The sequence below is a fragment of the Panthera leo genome, chromosome D1 (genome assembly GCF_018350215.1).
Source record: "Panthera leo isolate Ple1 chromosome D1, P.leo_Ple1_pat1.1, whole genome shotgun sequence".
Lineage (NCBI taxonomy): Eukaryota > Metazoa > Chordata > Mammalia > Carnivora > Felidae > Panthera > Panthera leo.
The window spans coordinates 16,511,772-16,530,746 of NC_056688.1; the positions used below are offsets into that span (position 1 = coordinate 16,511,772).

At 46.6% G+C, this 18,975-nt stretch overlaps 1 protein-coding gene across 6 annotated transcripts; it reads left to right on the forward strand.

Annotated features, from left to right (window-relative positions):
* The first annotated feature begins 6,290 nt into the window (after positions 1–6,290).
* Positions 6,291–17,951, forward strand: FOXR1 (forkhead box R1). 6 transcript variants are annotated; one of them, XM_042905205.1, is made up of 6 exons: positions 6,291–6,771; positions 15,214–15,288; positions 15,388–15,644; positions 15,884–16,110; positions 17,185–17,423; positions 17,872–17,951. In XM_042905205.1, exons 1-6 carry the CDS (start codon positions 6,711–6,713, stop codon positions 17,898–17,900), a joined length of 888 nt encoding a protein of 295 aa, XP_042761139.1. In that variant the 5' UTR covers positions 6,291–6,710; the 3' UTR covers positions 17,901–17,951. The 6 variants fall into 6 exon arrangements, with proteins under 6 accessions (XP_042761139.1, XP_042761141.1, XP_042761137.1 ...); XM_042905207.1 differs by lacking the exon at positions 6,291–6,771 and adding an exon at positions 7,059–7,128; XM_042905203.1 differs by lacking the exon at positions 6,291–6,771 and adding an exon at positions 7,225–7,390.
* Positions 17,952–18,975: the final 1,024 nt, after the last annotated feature.

Consider the following 18,975-nt stretch of genomic DNA (forward strand, 5'->3'; position numbering starts at 1 on the left):
GGTAACCTGAGGGAAAAGTAACTGGGAACTGAGGGAAAAGAGTAGGAGTGTTCTCCTTTCCAATACACAACTCTTGTAAGGATCAGTGATCTTTGCATTGATCTTAGGGGAAATACCAGAATCTTTAAGGCGACCTTCAAGACCAGCCCTGGACTCTCCCCTAACTGCCCCTCAGTTCTCACCGTGTTCCCTCCAATATCCTGTGTTCCCTCTTGCCTCAGGGCCTTTGCACCGACTATTCCACGTGCCTGACTTGCCTTTATGACTCCCCCCATCCCCACTCCATTCTTATTTGCACAGGTAACCCACCTTCTCCAGGGAAGCCCCTGACTTCTACCCCCCCCCCCCACATTGGGTTGGGTTCCCCTTTCCTGTCTTTCATAGCAATACCGTGGTTTATATGTGTATGTGATTATTCAGTTATCTCCCCAACCAGACTGTGTGTTCCATGAGAGCAGTCATTTTGTTCCCAAAGTACCTTTCCTCCACAATGCCTGGGGCATAGTAGGTACTCAGTAAATACTTGTTGAATCAGTGAACCGATGAAGGAATGAATAAGCCCCTGAAGAGAAGGCGGGGACCGGGCAAGTGCCAAAAACTCTGTGAAAACAATAAAAAACAACACAGAGCTCGAAGATGCTGGAACAATGGTGGTAATGACCCCTTTATAGAGTAACATGAGAGCCTCGGAGAGGGAGGCAATGGAAGAGAAGAGCAACAATGTTTATTCATCCCACAAACATTAGTTGAGCATTTATTATGTGCCAGGTGCTGCTAGAAGTGCTAAGAATAAAATGTGGAAGGACATTGTTCCTCCCTCCTGGAGTTGATGGAACTTAATGCAAGAGACAGATTCTCAAAAATGTGAACAAGTAAATAAATTAAAAATGAGATACGTGCTGGGGCGCCTGGGTGGTTCAGTCAGTTGAGTGTCTGCCTCTTGATTTTGGCTCAGGTCATGATCCCAGGGTCATGGGATCGAGCCCCGTGTTGGGCTCCACACTGACCGGGGAGCTTGCTTAAGATTCTCTCTCCCTCTCCCCAGCTCCTGCACAGGCCATGAGCTCTCTCCCTCTCTCTCTCTCTCTCTCTCTCTCTCTCTCAAAAACAAACAAACAAACAAACAAAACCAACAACAATGTGGTAAGTGCTGTGAGAAATGAGAGAGGAAACAAACATTGGAACTTTGGGTGGGCCTAACAGAGCTGAGGCTTAAAGTCAGGAGACACAGGCAGAGAGGACGTGCCCAGCAGAGAGAATGGTGTGGGCTGTTTCCCTAACTTCACTGCACCAGCCAAGGGGGGTTTGGGAGCCCAACCTTCCCATGCTGGGGGAAGACCATCAGACTGGGAGTCAAACTGCCCACTGGAATCATCTAGGGGGGGTTTATTTTTTTTTTTTTTAATTTTTTTTTAATGTTTATTTATTTTTGAGACAGAGAGATAGAGCATGAACGGGGGAGGGGCAGAGAGAGAGGGAGACACAGAATCAGAAGCAGGCTCCAGGCTCTGAGCCATGAGCCCAGAGCCCGACGCGGGGCTCGAACTCACGGACCGTGAGATCGTGACCCGGGCTGAAGTCGGACGCTTAACCGACTGAGCCACCCAGGCGCCCCCATCTAGGGGGTTTTAAAAACCTCAACGCCTAGGCCATTCCCCATACCAGAATCAGAATGACTGGGGTAGGAGCCAGGCATCAGTATTTTTTCAAGATCCTCAGGAGATCTTGAAAATTTGGAATATGCAGTAAAGTTTGAAACCTACAGAGATAAACATTTTTGAAATTGTGATGAAATATACGTAACGTGAAATTAACTATTTTAACCATTTTTTAAAAATGTTTATTTTGAGGGAAAGGGAGTGCAAGTCAGGGAGGGGCAGAGAGGGAGAGAATCTTAAGCAGGCTCCGAGCTGTCAGTGCAGAGTCCGATATAGGGCTCCATCCCACGAACTGTGAGATCATGACCTAAGCCAAAAGCAAGATTCAGATGTTCAACCAACTGAACCACCCAGGCACCCCTATTTTAACCATTTCTAAGTGTTCAGTTTGGCAGCATTAAATACATTCACAATGTTGTGCAACTACCAACACTATGGGCTCCAGAACTTTTTCCTTACCCCAAAGAGAAATTCTGTATCCACTGAACAATATCCCCATTGCCTCCTCCCCCACCCTTATCAACGACCATTCTACCTTCTGTCTGTGAAATTGGCTGTTGTAGGTATCTCATAAAAGTGGAACCACACACGATTTGTCCTTTTGTGTCTGGTTTATTTCACTTCGCATCATGTTTTCAAGGTTCACGCGTGTTGCAGCCTGTGTCAGAGTTTTATTCATTTTTTTTTTTTTTTAATTTTTTTTTTTCAACGTTTTTAATTTATTTTTGGGACAGCGAGAGACAGAGCATGAACGGGGGAGGGGCAGAGAGAGAGGGAGACACAGAATCGGAAACAGGCTCCAGGCTCCGAGCCATCAGCCCAGAGCCTGACGCGGGGCTCGAACTCACGGACCGCGAGATCGTGACCTGGCTGAAGTCGGACGTTTATTCATTTTTAAGGCTAAATAATATTCCATTGTATGTATAGACCACATTTTGTTTATCCATTCACCTGCTGATGGACATTTGGGTTGTGTCCACCTTTTCGTTCTTTTGAACAATGCTGGTACAGAGGTGCACAAATATCTGTTCAAGTCTTTGCTTTCAATTCTTTTGGAGAGATACCCAGCAGTGGGATGGCTGGATCATATGGTGATTCTTTGTTTAATTTTGGGGGAACCGCTATACTCTTTCCCTGGGGACTGTACCATTGTACCTTCTCACCAGCAATGCACAGGTGTTCTAATTTCTCCACATCCTCATCCACACTTATTATTTTCTCGTTGTATTTGTTTTTAAAAAAGCCTTCCCAATGGATGTGAAGTAGTATTTCACTCTGTTTTTAATTTGCATTTCCGTAACGATTAGTGACGTCGAGAATCTTCTCACGTGGCTATTGGAAATTTGTCTATCTTCTTTAGAGAAATGTCTATGCAACTTCTTTGACCATTTTTAAATTGTGTGTGTGTGTGTGTGTGTGAGCTGTGGTTCTTTATATATTCTGGATATTAATTCCTTATCAGATATATGATTTGTATGATATAAACATTCTTAAATGGTAGACTAATTTGAAAAGGGCTATAAAAGTGTGGATGCATTACGGTAAGTTTTTTTTTAACAACACAAAAATGAAATACCCATATGGAAAATTTTTGGAAGTATATACATCAAAATGTGATCTATTATCTGATTGATACGAAGAATGATTTTTGCTCTATCGTTTTCCCCTTTGTGTTTTCTATACTTCCGAGTTTTCTGCATCGAATGTGTATTATTTATTTATTTTTATTATTTTAAAAATTATTTATTTATTTTTAATGTTTATTTTATTTGAGAGAGAGAGAGAGCAGGGGAGGGGCAAAGACAGGGAGACAGAGGATCTGAAGCGGGCTCTGTACTGACAGCAGAGAGCCCAATGCGAGGCTCGAACTCACAAACTCCAGGATCGTGACCTGACCTTTATTTTTATTTTTTTAAGTAATCTCCAGGGGCACCTGGGTGGCTCAGTCAGTTAAGTGTCCAACTCTTGATTTCAGCTCAGTTCATGATCTCAGAGTTCATGAGATCAATTCTGAATCAGGCTCCATGCTGACAGCTCAGAGCCTGGAGCCTGCTTCTGATTCTATGTCTCCCTCTCTCTCTGCCCCTCCCCTGCTCACACTCTCTCTCTTTCTCAAAATAAAATAAACATTTAAAAATTTAAAATAAATAAATAAAATAAACTTTAAAAATAAATAAACAAAAAATAAAAAGTAATTTCCACATCCAACGTGGGGCTTGAACTCACGACCCCAAGGTAACAGTCAATGCTCTACTGACTGAGCCAGCCGGGCACCCAGAACAGGTATTACTTTTATAATTAGGGAAATTATCATTAAAATTACTATTATTGGTATTAAAGGTAGAGTCCTAGCAAATTTTTAAAAAGGGAGCTGTTGTTTTCAATGTAGTTAAAACAACATTTATTGAGGGTCTCCTATATGCCAGGTGCTCTCAAAGTTTCTGGTCTATTAGACAAGCCACAGGCAGCACAGTAGGGGAAAGGAGGAATCCAAGGAGGCTCCCACTGGCAAAATCTGGCACAATTTGAGGATTAAAATACATACTATTAATGAGTTATACTTCACTATATAGAATTACAGAATTTTATAACTATAATAAATTGCTATAACCAATAATTACAAATAATCCACTCTAAGAATCCTTTGGGTCCATACTGACAATAAACAAACAAATATGAGATAAGGGGACACCTGGCTGGCTCAGCTGGTAGAGCATGTGACTCTTGATCTCAGGGTTGTAAGTTCCAGCCCCATGTTGGGCGTAGAGATTACTTAAAAAATAAAATCTTTAGGGGCACCTGGGTGGCTCAGTCGGTTGAGTATCTGACTCTTGATTTCAGCCCAGGTCATGACCCCAGGGGTTGTGGGATCACACCCCTCGTTGGGCTTGTTGATGAGCATGGAAGTCCTGCTTAATAGTCTCTCTCCCTCCCCCCCTCTGTTTCTCTCCCCACTCATGCTCTCTCTCTCTTTAAAAAAAAAAAAATTAATTAAAAAAAAATAAAATCTTTACCTCTTAGAGTTAAAAAAAAATCAATAAAAATAAAATAAAATATTTTAAAAAATATATGAGATATGGAAAAGCTCTTCCTTACAATAGAATGTCAACTAAATAAATGGGAAATGAGTGATAGATTTAGAAAAATCATTTTATTTTATTTTATTTATTTATTTTTTAAATTTTTTTTACATTTATTTATTTTTGAGAAACAGAGTGAGACAAAGTGTGAGCGGGGTGGGGGGGTGAGCGCAAGAGAGAAAGAGACACAGAATCCGAAGCAGGCTCCAGGCCCCGAGCTGTCAGCACGGAGCCTGATGTGGGGCTCAAACCCACGAACTGTGAGATCATGACCTGAGCCAAAGTCGGACGCTCAACCGACTGAGCCACCCAGGCGCCCCAGAAAAATCATTTTAGAGGCACCTTGGTGGCTCAGTCAGTTAAGTGTCTGACTCTTGATTTAGGCTCAGGTCATGATCTCACAGTTCATGCGTTCGAGTCCTGAGTTGGGCTCTGTGCTGCCAGTGTGAGGCCTGCTTGGGATTCTCTCTCCCCCTCTCTGCCCCTCCCCCCTCAAAATAAATAAAGCAACATTAAAAAAAAAATCATTTTATCCCATCATAGTAATGATTGATTCAGGCAAGGATCATAAATAGATAGGAATTAAAAGGCCCAAACTTGATGAGGAACAGGACTTTAGTTAATTTTATTTATTTTTAGTATTTAATTTTTTTTTTTTTTTGAGGAACAGGATTTTAGATCAAAGTACCTCCCCACAGATTACTTACCAATTACAAAATAGAAAATAACTACCGTAGGGAAACCTGGTGGAGACCACTAAACCAAGTGATTGAAGTTAACGTCAATAATAATGAGATAAACTGACACGGTGTGGCTCTCGATGTGAGGGTACTGAGAAAGAAACAGCACTCAACAGCACACGTGTGGTGTTCTTGCCAAAAATGTGTAAGTCGAATGATGAGGAAACATCAGACAAACCTAAACCGAGGGACATTCTACAAAACAAATGGCCAACACTCTTCCCAAAATGTCCATGTTATGAATGACTAAAAAGGCTGAGAAACCGTTTCACGTGAAAAGAGGACTAAAGAGACAATGAAGAAGAAATGCCTGCGTGATGCTGAACTCGATCCTAGACCAGAGAAAAAATTTATACAAAGGACATCATTGGGATGATCAGTGAAATTTGAATGGAATCTGTATGTTAAATAAAGTACTGAATCAATGTTCAATTTTCTGGTTTTGATTATGTTCTCATTTCTGGTGATACAGGCCAGTATCCCTGTTTTTAGGAAACACACGCTGAAGTATTTATGAGGAAAGGGGCATTGTCTGTAAATTACTCTTAAATAGTTCAGAAAAAACAACAACAACGATGTCTTCTATATGGAAAGAAAAATTGTAATGTGATAAAATGTTGATAATTAGTGTCATTGGTGGATTATAGGATTTAGGCACACAGGAATTTTTTATACTATTCTTGGCATTTTTCTGTAAATTCGAAATGATTAAAAACCAAATTAAAAAACAAAACAAAACAAACCACCCTCCAATCCTATCGCCATAGGTGCTACGGATGAGATCTTCGATAAGCCATAAAATCTATCAGAAAGTAGCTATTAATACTATCACGGGATCATTCTTAAGTGGTAGAGAAACTTACTAAACACAGGAAGAGCTTTGTGCAAATGCAGAGCGGGAGGAGAGCCTGGGATCCCTCCCTTCTGGACCCCCAGGGTCCCCAAGCCCCCAAATGAAAGCGTAGGGGGTTGAGGAGAGACGTCGCAGGAGTACCGGGTGGAGGCCAGAGGCGATTAAAGGCGTCAAATTGGGGACTCTCCACACCTGAGCGGGCGCCAACTAACCAGATCGAGCCCGTGGAAGTGAGGAAGTGGTGCGAGGCCTTCAGCCCCGGACTCTCCCACCCCCTGCCGGGCGACCTCTCCTCTCCCTGAAGGTGGACCTGAAACTCCAGCACCTCGACCTCTGGGCCAGCCTCCATGGCCAGGTTCCGGGCTTGCTGGACTGGGACATGGGCAACGAGTCGTTCCTGGCCTTCACCACGGCGCACCTGCCCCTGGCCGAGCAGAACCGTGAGTGCGTGGGGGGCGGGAGGCGTGGGGGAGGGGCGTGGTGGGCGCCCGGGTGGGGTGTTCGCGGGGCTCCCGGCCCCTTGGCCCCCAGCCCCCCCCCCCCCCCACCTTCGGCCCCGCGGACTAGCTGGGCGCCCGAGTGCGGTTTCGGGATCCGCGCCCCCCCACCCCCCACCGCGGCCGAGCGGGAGCCCCTCCGCGCCCCACCCCCACCCCCACCGGGGCCATGGCGACGCTGGCCTCGACCCAGAGCCCCCAGGAAGTGGGTCCCGCCACAGCACACCGCCTGCCACCTCCACCCCCACCGTCCGCTGCGTCCCAGAACCTTCTAGGCCTCACCTCGGCCCTTTTCCCATGGTGCCTACCGCCATTTGGCGCGCCACGAACATTTTACTCGTTCTGTTTTTAAAATGTTACCGGTTTTGTTCGAGGCTGTACCCCCACCCCCACCCCCGTTAGTACATTGGCTGACACCTAGAGGTGCTCGATTTTTGCCGAACGGATGGTTGACCGTTATGGTCTTTTAAAAAAATGATTTTTTTCTTTGGACCTCAAAGGCAGAGGCAAAGACGATCCCCTCCTACGGTCGTGGTATATTATTGCCATCTGGTCAGGCAAGGTCCTTGGATTAACCCCTTACCCCCACTTCAGTGCACCCACCTCCACCCCTACCCTGCCTTCCATCACCTCGCACACTCCCTTGTAACTACCCTAAGTGAGTTAATGTCTTTAGATAGGTTTATCTTTGAAAACGATTTAACGTTATTTTATGTTTATAGATGACCTTCATTTACTTAATGCTCATTGCTTTTTTGTGCCTCCTCGCATTGTTTTTGAGAGCTACTCGGGTTGCTACGTGAAGGTCTGGTTCATTATTTCTGATGGCTGGGTGGTATTCTGTTATCTGCATATACTACCTTTTGCATGGACCTTGCTGATGGAGACCGGGATCGCCTCCAGCTCTCTGCCACCATAAGTAATGCTAAGGAATTCCTGTATCTTCGTTGCTTAACAAATATTTATTGAGCACTTGTAATTTGCTAGGCAATGTTCTAGACACCCGTGGTACATAATGAACAGAACAGACAATATACATGGAGCCTACGTTCCACCCGGGGCAGACAATCCACATAAAAATATATCTATAGTATGAGGTGATAACTGAGATGGGGGAGAAAGGATACAGTAAGAGGGCTCAGGAATGTGGGGAGGTGGTGACAGCCACGGTTTTAAATAGGGTCGTCAGGTTGGGCTTCCTTGGGAACATAACCTTGGAGCAGAGAGTTGAAGGGTATTTAGAGGAAAAATTTCCCAGGCAGAAGAAATAGCCAGGGCGAAAGTCCTAAGGAAGGAATATGTCTGGAGTGTTGGAGGCGCGGGAAAGAGGCCAGTGAAGCTGGATGAAAGGAAATACGGAGGGAAGTTCAGAGCATGTGGAGCAGAGATCAGGACAAGCCCATCTTCCACTCTAAGGACTTTGGGGTTGACTTTGAGGTTGAAAGGTTTTGAGCAGTGGAGTGCCATGATTCAGGCTTCCCGAGTGTGTGACCCATGTAGTTGCTTCCTCTGCTGGAGGAATAGTTTCTATCTATTATAGGATATATAGGAGGATAATTTCTAACTTGAGATAATTTTCATTTTAGAACAAGGAACCCCTCATTTTCACTTTGCACTGGGCTCTGCAAATTAGGTAACCCAATCCTGCGTGATCTATACTTTGAAAAGATCGCTTTGGCTGCTGTGTTGAGGGTACGTTGTAAACGTAGAAGAAGCCAGCAGACTAGAAGGCCACTACTGTAATCCAGACCAGAGATGGTGGTAGGCTGGACCCTTAGGGTGGTGGCAGAGAAGGCAGAACCTGCTGGGTTGGCTGATGGACCGGATGTGGAGTGTATAAAGGAGAGAGGATGACTCCTCCAAAGTTTTTGGCTGACCCGGTGAAAGGATGGAGTACTGAGATGGGGGAAGCTTCTGGTCGGACAGAGAGAAAGATCAGGAATTCTGTTCGGGACCTGCTGAGTTTGAGGATACTTTTTAGATTTCCAAGCAAAAATGTTGAGTGAGCAGGTAGATGTGTAAGCCTGGAGTACTGGAGAGAGGTTTATTTTGAGAGTCTTTGGTATGTGGGTGGCGTTTAAAGGATGAGAAGCGAGAAGAGAGAGAAGGACCAAACATGAGCCCTGGGGACATTCCATTGTAAAGATACCGGAGAGAAGAGAGATAACCAGCCCAAACTAAGGAAAGGACCATTGAGAATCAAAACCAAGAAACCGTGGTTTCCTGGAAACAAGTGAAAAAAGTGTGTCATGGAAGGACTGGTCAGATGAGAGGACTACCCCTGTGAGGTCAGGTGGGAGGTACACGGACAATTTGGTTTAGCGAAGCAGACATCATTGGTGACCATGATGATGGTGGGGCGGTGGAGACGAAAGCCTGATTGGCAAGGGCTTAAGGGTGGAAGGAGGGGAAGTGGGGTCCGAAAGAACAGGTAGTTCTTTTGAGGAGTTCTTCCTCAAAAGAAAGCAAAAACATAGGGCAGTGGCCTGGCACAGAAAACCAGGGCAAAAGATCTTTTCAATAAGATGAGAGAATTAACATCATATTTGAATAATAATAAGAATGATCCACTAGTAAATACACACACACACACAAATAACAGGAAATAGAGGAGTGGGTGGTTGGAACATTATCCCTGAGAAGGCTCAAGAGCATCTGTGCCAGGGAGGGAGGGAGGGAAACAGAGACACTATGCTCTGATCTCCCTGAGATCACCAACCTGTTGATGTCACCCTTTTTTTTTTCTGCTCTCGAGCCCTGGGTGTTTTTCCTTCTTTAACCAACCTGTAATCCCGTGGTCAAACATGCTCTCCATCGATTCCTTTGACCCTCTCTGGCTTTGGAGCACTCGCTTGGCCAAACCACCACCCCGATTAAAGCCAGCTCTACCAAAGAGTACTCCAAAGCCATAGACCAACGGATTGGTGATATCATGGTATCCAAGGATAGTTGGAGTGGGGAGAGAGTTAGCTGGAAAGATAGGTGAAGTATGTTTTTTTTAATTTGTTTATTAAATCGGGGCACCTGGGTGGCTCAGTCTGTGAAGCGTCCGATTTTTTATTTTGCCTCGGGTCATGATCTCACAGTTTGTGAGTTCGAGCCCTGCATGAGCTCGGTGCTGACAGTGCAGAGCCTGCTTGGGATTCTCTCACTCTCCTCTCTCTCTCTCCCCCTACCCCACTTGCTCTCTCTCTCTCTCTCTCTCAAATAAATAAACTTAAGATTTTTAATTTGTTTGTGAAATCAGTTAATCAATGTCTACACCCAACTGATCGTACCAGAGAAGATTAGCATATAAGTTCCCCTACTGACTTGAATAGACACACGCAGGAGTAGACCTTGGTGTCTTGAATCAGCCCTTCACTGTGATAGCACCAGCTGCTGTTCAGATCTGGCGTCTGAGAAAGGATTCTCTTCTAGTTCCCTGCATCTTTGCCAACACTTGGGATTATCTGTTTTCATACTTGTCAGTATGATGTAAAGTGTTATCTCATTATTTTATTGTGTTCTTGTTACTAGTAAGGCCAAGAACATCTTGTTAGTAATTCAGGTATCCCTTCCTTATGAATACTGATTCGTATCTTTTGCCCACTTATAGGTTTGTGTTAGCTTCTGCAAGTCAGTAAGTGAAAGATTGGTAGAGAGCTGAGAACCTCAGGAGTTGAAATGTTCTTTTCTGGCTTTTTTTGTTGTCTGTTGATTTTTTTGTTGTTGTTCGTGGTTTTACTCTGCAGAACATTTTAATTTTTATGTATTATATTTACATAAAATGTATAGATTAATTTGAGGGTAATTGGTATCTTTTAATACATATTATGTCTTCATTTATTCAAGGCTTTCATGTCCTTAAATAGTGACTGCATCTTCTTCCCATGAAGGTCTAGTTCGTTCTTTGATGGGTTAACTCCTGAATACTTTATACTTTTGGTTGCTACTGCAAACAGTACCTTTTTTAAAAAACTTAATTTATTTTTTAAATTTACATCCAAGTTAGTTAGCATGTAGTGCAACGATGATTTCAGGAGGAGATTCCTTAGTGCCCCTACCCATTTAGCCCATCTCCCCTCCCACAACCCCTCCAGTAACTCTCTGTTCTCCATATTTAAGAATCTCTTATGTTTTGTCCCCTTCCCTGTTTTTGTATTATTTTTGCTTCCCTTCCCTTATGTTCATCTGTTTTGTCTCTTAAAGTCCTCATATGAGTAAAGTCATATGATATTTGTCTTTCTCTGACTAATTTCGCTTAGCATAATACCCTCTAGTTCCATCCATGTGGTTGCAAATGGCAAGAATTCATTCTTTTTGATTTCTGAGTAATACTCCATTGTGTGTATGTATGTGTGTGTGTGTGTGTGTGTGTGTGTGTGTGTGTATATATATATATATATATATATATATATATATACACACACATACATACACACCACGTTTTTATCCATTCATCCATTGATGGACATTTGGGCTCTTTCCATACTTTGGCTATTGATAGTGTTGCTATAAACATTGGGGTGCATGTGTCCCTTCAAAACAGCACACCCGTATCCCTTGGATAAATGCTTAGTAGTGCAATTTCTGGGTCTTGGATAGTTCTATTTTTAATTTTTTGAGGAACCTCCATACTGTTTTCCAGGGTGGCTGCACCAGCTTGCATTCCCACCACCAGTGCAAAAGAGATCCTCTTTCTCCACGTCCTCGCCAACATCTGTTGTTGCCTGAGTTGTTCATGTGAGACATTCTGACAGGTGTGAGGTGGTATCTCATTGTGGTTTCGATTTGTATTTCCCTGATGATGAGTGATATTGAGCATTTTTTTCACGTGTCGGTTGGCCATCTGGATGTCTTCTTTGGAGAAGTGTCTATTCATGTCTTTTGCCCATTTCTTCACTGGATGATTTGTTTTTTAGGTGTTGAGTTTGATAAGTTCTTTACAGATTTAGGATACTAACCCTTTATCTGATATGTCGTTTGCAAATACCTTCTCCCATTCTATCGGTTACCTTTTAGTTTTGCTGATGGTTTCCTTAGCTGTGCAGAAGCTTTTTATTTTGATGAGGTCCCAATATTCATTTTTGCTTTTGTTTCCCTTGCCTCTGGAGATGGGTTGAGCAAGAAGCTGCTGTGGCCAAGGCCAAAGAGGTTTTTGCCTGCTTTCTCCTCGAGGATTTTGATGGCTTCCTCTCTTACATTTAGGTCTTTCATCCATTTTGAGTTTGTTTTTGTGTATGGTGTAAGAAAGTGGTCCAGGTTCATTTCTCAGCATGTCGCTGTCCAGTTTTCCCAGCACCACTTGCTGAAGAGACTGTCTTTATTCCATTGGATATTCTTTCCTGCTTTGTCAAAGATCAGTTGGCCATACGTTTGTGGGTCCATTTCTGGGTTCTCTATTCCATTGATCTGAGTGTCTGTTTTTGTGCTAGTACCATACTGTCTTGATGATTACAGCTTCGTAATACAGCTTGAAGTCTGGGATTGTGATGCTTCCTGCTTTGGTTTTCTTTTTCAAGATTGCTTTGACTATTTGGGGTCTTTTCTGGTCCCATACAAATTTTAGGATTGTTTGCTCTAGTTCTGTGAAGAATGCTGGTGTTATTTTGATAGGTATTGCATTCAGTATATAGATTGCTGTGGGTAGTATTGACATTTTAACAATATTTGTTCTTCCTATCCAGGAGTATGAGATATTTTTTCTTTGTGTGCGTGTGTGTGTGTGTGTCTTCTTCCATTTCTTTCATAAGCTTTCTATAGTTTTCAGTGTACAAACAGTACCTTCTTTAAAAAAATTTTTTTATATGGGAATGCAAGCTGGTGCAGCCACTCTGGAAAACAGTATGGAGGTTCCTCAAAAAACTAAAAATAGAACTACTCTACGACCCAGCAATGGCACTACTAAGTATTTATCCAAGGGATACAGTTGTGCTGTTTCGAAGGGACATATGCACCCCAATGTTTATAGCAGCACTATCAACAATAGCCAAATGTCCATCAATAGATGAAAGGATAAAGAAGATATGGTGTGTGTGTGTGTGTGTGTGTGTGTGTGTGTATGTATATGTATATATACAATGGAGTATTACTTGGCAATCAAAAAGAATGAAATCATGCCATTTGCAACTACGTGGATGGAACTGGAGGGTATTATGCTAAGTGAAATTAGTCAGTCAGGGAAAGACAAATATCATGACTTTACTCATATGAGGACTTTAAGAGACAAAACAGATGAACATAAGGGAAGGGAAGCAAAAATAATATAAAAACAGGGAGGGGGACAAAACATAAGAGATTCTTAAATACGGAGAACAGAGGGTTGCTGGAGGGGTTGTGGGAGGGGGGATGGGCTAAATGGGTAAGGGGCACTAAGGAATCTGCTCCTGAAATCATTGTTGCACTATATGCTAACTAATTTGGATGTAAATGTAAAAATAAATAAATTAAATTTAAACAATTTTTTTTTTATTTTTTCCAGTTTCTTCATGCAGCTATGGAGGAACAGCGATTAGTATTTGTTCTTATATCCAGCAAACTTTCTAGGCTCTTGTCGGTTCTGATAATTTGTCTATTGATTTTGTATGGTTTCTGTCTTAACATTTTCTTCTATAAATAATGCTAGTTTTGCCTTTTTCTTTCTGACTTTATATCTGTTTCTTTCTGACTTTACATCTCTTTCTACTTTTTCCTCTTTTCAATACTATGTTGGACATTATTATTAATGTAATGGGCATTCTTTCTAATTACTGAGCTCTCTAATAAGTATATCATCATTTTCCAGACAAAAACCTAGATTCAGCTGCAGTATGATGACACCCAAGGAGTCCTTTTGGAGGGGGGCGGGTGAGGTGGAAATAGTTGCCACTAACCCCCAAGGAGCCAGCATAGGGCCAAGCAGATAGCTCTAATATACACTCGATTTACTCTTTTTCTTTTCTTTTTTTTTTTAACGGTTCCTTTTTATTTTTTAGTATTTCATGGTACAGAGGGACCACAGTTTGTTTACAGTTCACCCACTGGAGGACATCTGGGTCACTTCTGGTTTTTGGCTAATACGATTAAAGCTGCTCTGAACATTATCATACAGATATTTTTTTAATTTTCACAAATGATTTTATAATTTTTTAAATATAATTTATTGTCAAATTGGCGAACATACAGTGTGTAAAGTGTGCTCTTGGTTTTGGGGGTCGATTCCCCTGGTTTTTCACTTACATACAACACCCAGTGCTCATCCCAACAAGCGCCCTCCTCAATGCCCATCACCCATTTTCCCGTCTCCCCCAGCCCCCCATCGACCCTCAGATTGTTCTCTGTATTTAAGAGTCGCTTGTGGTTTGCCTCCCTCCGTTTATAACTATTTTTTCCCCCTCCCCTCCCCCATGGTCTTCCGTTAAGTTTCTCCGGATCCACATATGAGTGAAAACATATGATTTACTCTTAGCCCACCACGTATTCATTCATCCAGTTAAGCTGAGCTCCTCCCATGTGCCAGGCAGTGAAAAAGACAGTCCTGGTGATTGGCTCTAAGCAAAGTAATTAGGATAAAATGTGTGTTAGGGAAGTGTTTGGACAGGCAGAGAAGGCCTGCTTTAGAAAGATGTTTCAACAGAGACATGATGAGTGAATAGCAATTAACTAGGGCAGCGGGAAGAGAGAAGAGTGTATCTGGCAAAGACACAATAGTTTGTGGGGAGGCCCGGGATCTAGAGTGTGGTCTGTTGGAGACCTGGAGAGCCTGGGAGGAATGACCCAACACTGATGAGGAGCCAGGGCCTTGCAGACTGTCCCAGTAAACTTCAGTTTGGCCCAAGGGTCATAGAAAGCCATCAAAAGTGTTTAAGCAGAAAGGTGACGGGATTGCATTAATATTTTAGGAAGATGCTCCAGCTGCAGGGGGACTAAGTTGGAGAGAAGCAGATAAACAGACCATTCGGGTTATGGCTGGACTTGGGGATTGACTGGGTGTGGCTGGATGGGAAAGAGAAGGCAAGAACACTTCCGCGTTCCTGACCCAAGCCACTTCGGTTAGATGGTGGTGCCACTTGCGGAGACGAATACAGGAGCGAGAGCAGGAAGGTGGAGTTTAGTTGCAGGAATGTGGAGTCTGCAGTACCTGCGGGTTATGCAAGGAAAGATCTCCAAGGCCCAGTGGTACTTACGGGCAAGCAGAGGAGTCTGGGCCGGAGGTACGCATTTGGAAGCCCTACGCTGATAGATAGTGGCTGAGGCCACAGGCATTCATGAATTGGCTCCGGGACAGTGTATGTGGCACGAGGTCAGAGAAGTCGAATATGGTGTCATAACGCCCCAGGGGGGGCCCACAGCCACGTGGTCCAGGACCCTGGGGCCACAGCGGGAATACTAGGACATTTTGACCCTCTTCTTTCTTTTTGCCAGTTGCCAGGTATAGACTTCGAATAGTTGAACCACCAAGAGTACCTGTGGGAAAAACGCCCAACTCTGATAAAGATGGTGAGTAGGGGGTGGTGGGTTCTCTGGCATGGTCACGCGGCCTGGGCCGGACCCCAAAGCCAGTGAGCTGTGGCGCACAGTCTCCTTTTTCTTGCACAGGCCCAGCTCTTGAGCCCAACCTGTGGATGTGGGTAAACCCCAACATCGTGTATCCCCCCGGAAAGCTGGAGGTCCCAGAACCTCATAAGGGAGAGGATCTCCCAGGCACACTCCCCTCCCCTCAGCCAGCCCCCAAAGAGGAAGACTTTGCCAGCTGCTCAGAGGCCACGGCGGTGGAGTCACTGCCACCATCCTCGCCCTCCAGCGAGCAGTCTCCCCCTCAGAAGCGGTTTGCCTCTTCCCCCAGCACCTGGGAGGTAGGAGTTTCTGGGGTCCTGGGCTGGACTTGGGCTGTAGGCAGGGAGGGTGCAGGGATGATGCGATCAGAGAGGGATCCTTAGGGACCACCGAGGGTTAACGGGTTCAGAAATAGGCTGTGCCCTTGGGTTGGGGAGAAGCCCCGAGGAGGGCCCCCTACCACTCCCCCTCCCTGCCACTGCACCCCTGGAGTAGAGGCGGTGGGGTTAGGACCAGTTCCTACTCTGTGCTCCTCTAGCTCACAGAAGAGGAGGAGGCTGAGGACCAGGATGACAGCTCCTCTGTGGCTCTCCCGTCCCCTCACAAAAGGGCCCCCCTCCAAAGTCGGAGGTTTCGGCAAGCCAGCAGCCAAGAGGGGAGGCTCTGGTCCCGGCCCCCTCTCAATTACTTCCACCTCATTGCACTGGCATTAAGAAACAGTGCCCCCTGTGGCCTCAACGTGCAACAGATCTACAGTTTCACTCGGTACGTGCCCCGGGGCGGGGGGGGGCCCTGTAAGGACGGGACGGGAGGGGGTCAGGGCCCTCGGACTGACACCTTCCAAGCTGCCCCTGGCCCTGGGCTGCTGCCTCAGTTCCCCCATCTGGGTCTGAAAGGATAAGTGTGTTCCCAGGCCTCCTTCCCCAGACACTGGTACTGCGCTGTCCCCAGGTGGGCGTCCACGTACCCTGCGTTAGGGAAGACCTCCACCTCCACCCCCTTTCACGTCTAGAAAACCCTAACCGTTTTACGTCTTAGTCCCTTAAAACGTAAATTCGCCTGGGTCAGAAATTCTCCCATCCTCCCTGTCAAGATGATCCAGTAGAAAATCTGGTTCCGCCAGCAGTTTCTCACATGCTTTCCCTTTGGCTAGACTGCCTGGCACAGGTCCCCGCACGCCCAGGGGAGCAGGGGGGCACCCGGCTGAGAAGGGATGTGCGTTTAGCTTCGACAGTCGCCTACACGTGAGCGTGAGGGGTTTCTCAGACCAGGAGAGTCTCAGAATATTAATCCACAAGCGGCATCCTTCCTTGACCAGGATTCCTCTTACAGGCATGGGTTGGCCTGATTCTGGTCCGTTCACGTCACAAGTCACAGTCATGAGCCCTCAGAGGGAAGCAGGACAAAATGAGTCTCGGAACGGGAGCAGTAAACTGGGTTTAAAAGACGAGGGTTTGCGGGGTGCCTCGGGTGGCTCAGTCAGTTGAGCGTCTGGCTCTTGATTTCGGCTCAGGTCGTGATCCCGGGGGCTTGGGGGTCAAGCCCCACGTTGGGCTCCATGCTCAGCATGGAACCTGCTCGGGATTCTCTCTCTCCCTCTGCCCCTGTCCCCTGCTCGCTCTCTCGCCCTCTCTAGAATTAAAAAAAAAAATGAGGGTTGGCACAAGCAACACACCGGGTCGGGCTTTGCCGCGTGCTCCGTCAGCAGAGAGCTGTTCCAGGCCACCGTCCACCTTGACAGAGGGGCCGAGGCTCCTGGCGCCTGGGGGACAGCCGTCTCGAGACGGGGCGTCTCCCGAAGACAGCGTATCTTTCCTCACCGTTCCCCCCTGTCCGCAGACAGCATTTCCCCTTTTTCCGGACGGCCCCGGAAGGCTGGAAGAATACCGTCCGTCACAATCTCTGTTTCCGAGACAGCTTTGAGAAAGTGCCGGCCAGCGTGCAGGGTGGCGCGGGCACACGGCCCCGCTCCTGCCTCTGGAAGTTAACTGAGGAGGGACGCCGCCGCTTTGCAGAGGAGGCCCGCGCCTTGGCCTCCAGTCGGCTGGAGAGCATCCAGCGGTGCATGAGCCAGCCAGGTGTGAGGCCCTGGCACGCGTGGGGCCGAGGGGCACCCCCCCCCCCCCACCATCCTGACGCGAGGGGAAGGAGACCGGGTCCCACCGTGGGGGCGGGGGACACCTTCTGTAGGAAGGGGAGGGGATAGCGGTGGTCCGAGACCCTGGGCCTGCCCCGGGTGGGACCCCAGCCACCCAGGCATGTACTTGAGGTCCAGGGGGTTGACGGAGGAACAGCTGAGGTGCAGCTGGCCTCACGGCCCGGCAGCCTAGGGAAAGGGTGGCGGCGCAGCGAGAGACGCGCGGTATGAGCGGGGACGTGCAGAGGTTTCATTTCTTTTTCCGGAGACCGGGTGGCATTTGGGCCTTGAGGGGAAAAATAGGTCATCTGCCGTGAGGTGGGCCAGGCCGAGGGAACGGCAGCCGCAAAGGGCAGGTAGATTCTGTTGACTCTCTTCTTTTCTTACAGATGTGATGCCCTTCCTCTTTGACCTTTAAATCCAAGAAGCAGGAGTCAGCCCATCCCTTATTAAAGTTACCTGCAGCAGCCTGGTGGTGTGTGTGTGGTCTCTGAGGGTGGGGACGGGGTGGGGGTGGAGGTGGAGGTCGGCTCTCGGGCTGGAAATGGGATGCCGTTCGAGCTGACGGATGCTCCAGAGGCAATAGGGCAGGTGCCTGGCGCGCCGCCGAGGGAGCCCATACACTTCTTTCCTCAAAGGAAGAAAACTCTCAGCCCCGTTCAGGAGCCTGGAGCAAATCCCATTTTTCTGGATTATGAGGATAGTCTCGGGAGATGCTAGCTCGTAGCGGCCAGCCCTGCCAAAGGCCCAAAGCAGCACGACCCGCGCACAGAGGGGATGTAATCAACTGGGGACAGTGGAGAGAAGCAGAAGGAAGCACATCACTTGTAGGGCTGTTGAAGGAAAGGCAAACCCTCCTAGGAGGCCAAGAAGGAGCAGTGAGAAGGGCGAGAGGAAAGACTTTGGGAAAAGGATGGTCAGGCTCAAGCCTCATCCCCCACCCCCATTTAATCGTTTTGAGCGTGGGAGGGGTGGCAGTGAGGGGTGGGAAGTTGGAGGCAAGATGGGGTACCTCCCCGTGCTGTTTGTCTCCACCATGGCTCAGCAGAGGCCACAGCACTGGTTGGATTAGGAGTCCTTAGAGACTTCGGATCCCAGCTGGGCGCTGTGGATTTCCTGGCGGCAGGGGCGGTGTCCAGGGCAGGGCCAGATGCCAGCCTTGGGCCCGAGGGGAGTACGGAGATGCCCGAGTGAGTGAGAGAGGAATGAGGCTTAAAGCCGCATCGGGATACCCCAGACATTCAGACAGTGCTTGAAGGCAATACTGAATTTCCCACAGGGCTGCAATGACCTTTCTCATTCCCTCTCCTGCTCTCCCCTCTCCCCCCAGGAGATCTGCACAGAAACAGGGCTCCACCCTCAGAACCCAGGGCTTCAGCTATCCTCAGTGCAGGAGGCGGTCTTTGACCTTGAAGAACTGACCCTTCTACCCCAGGCCATTGGCCATGAGATCAGCCAAGAACCTGACCTGGGGTTATACCTAAGCAGAAAGT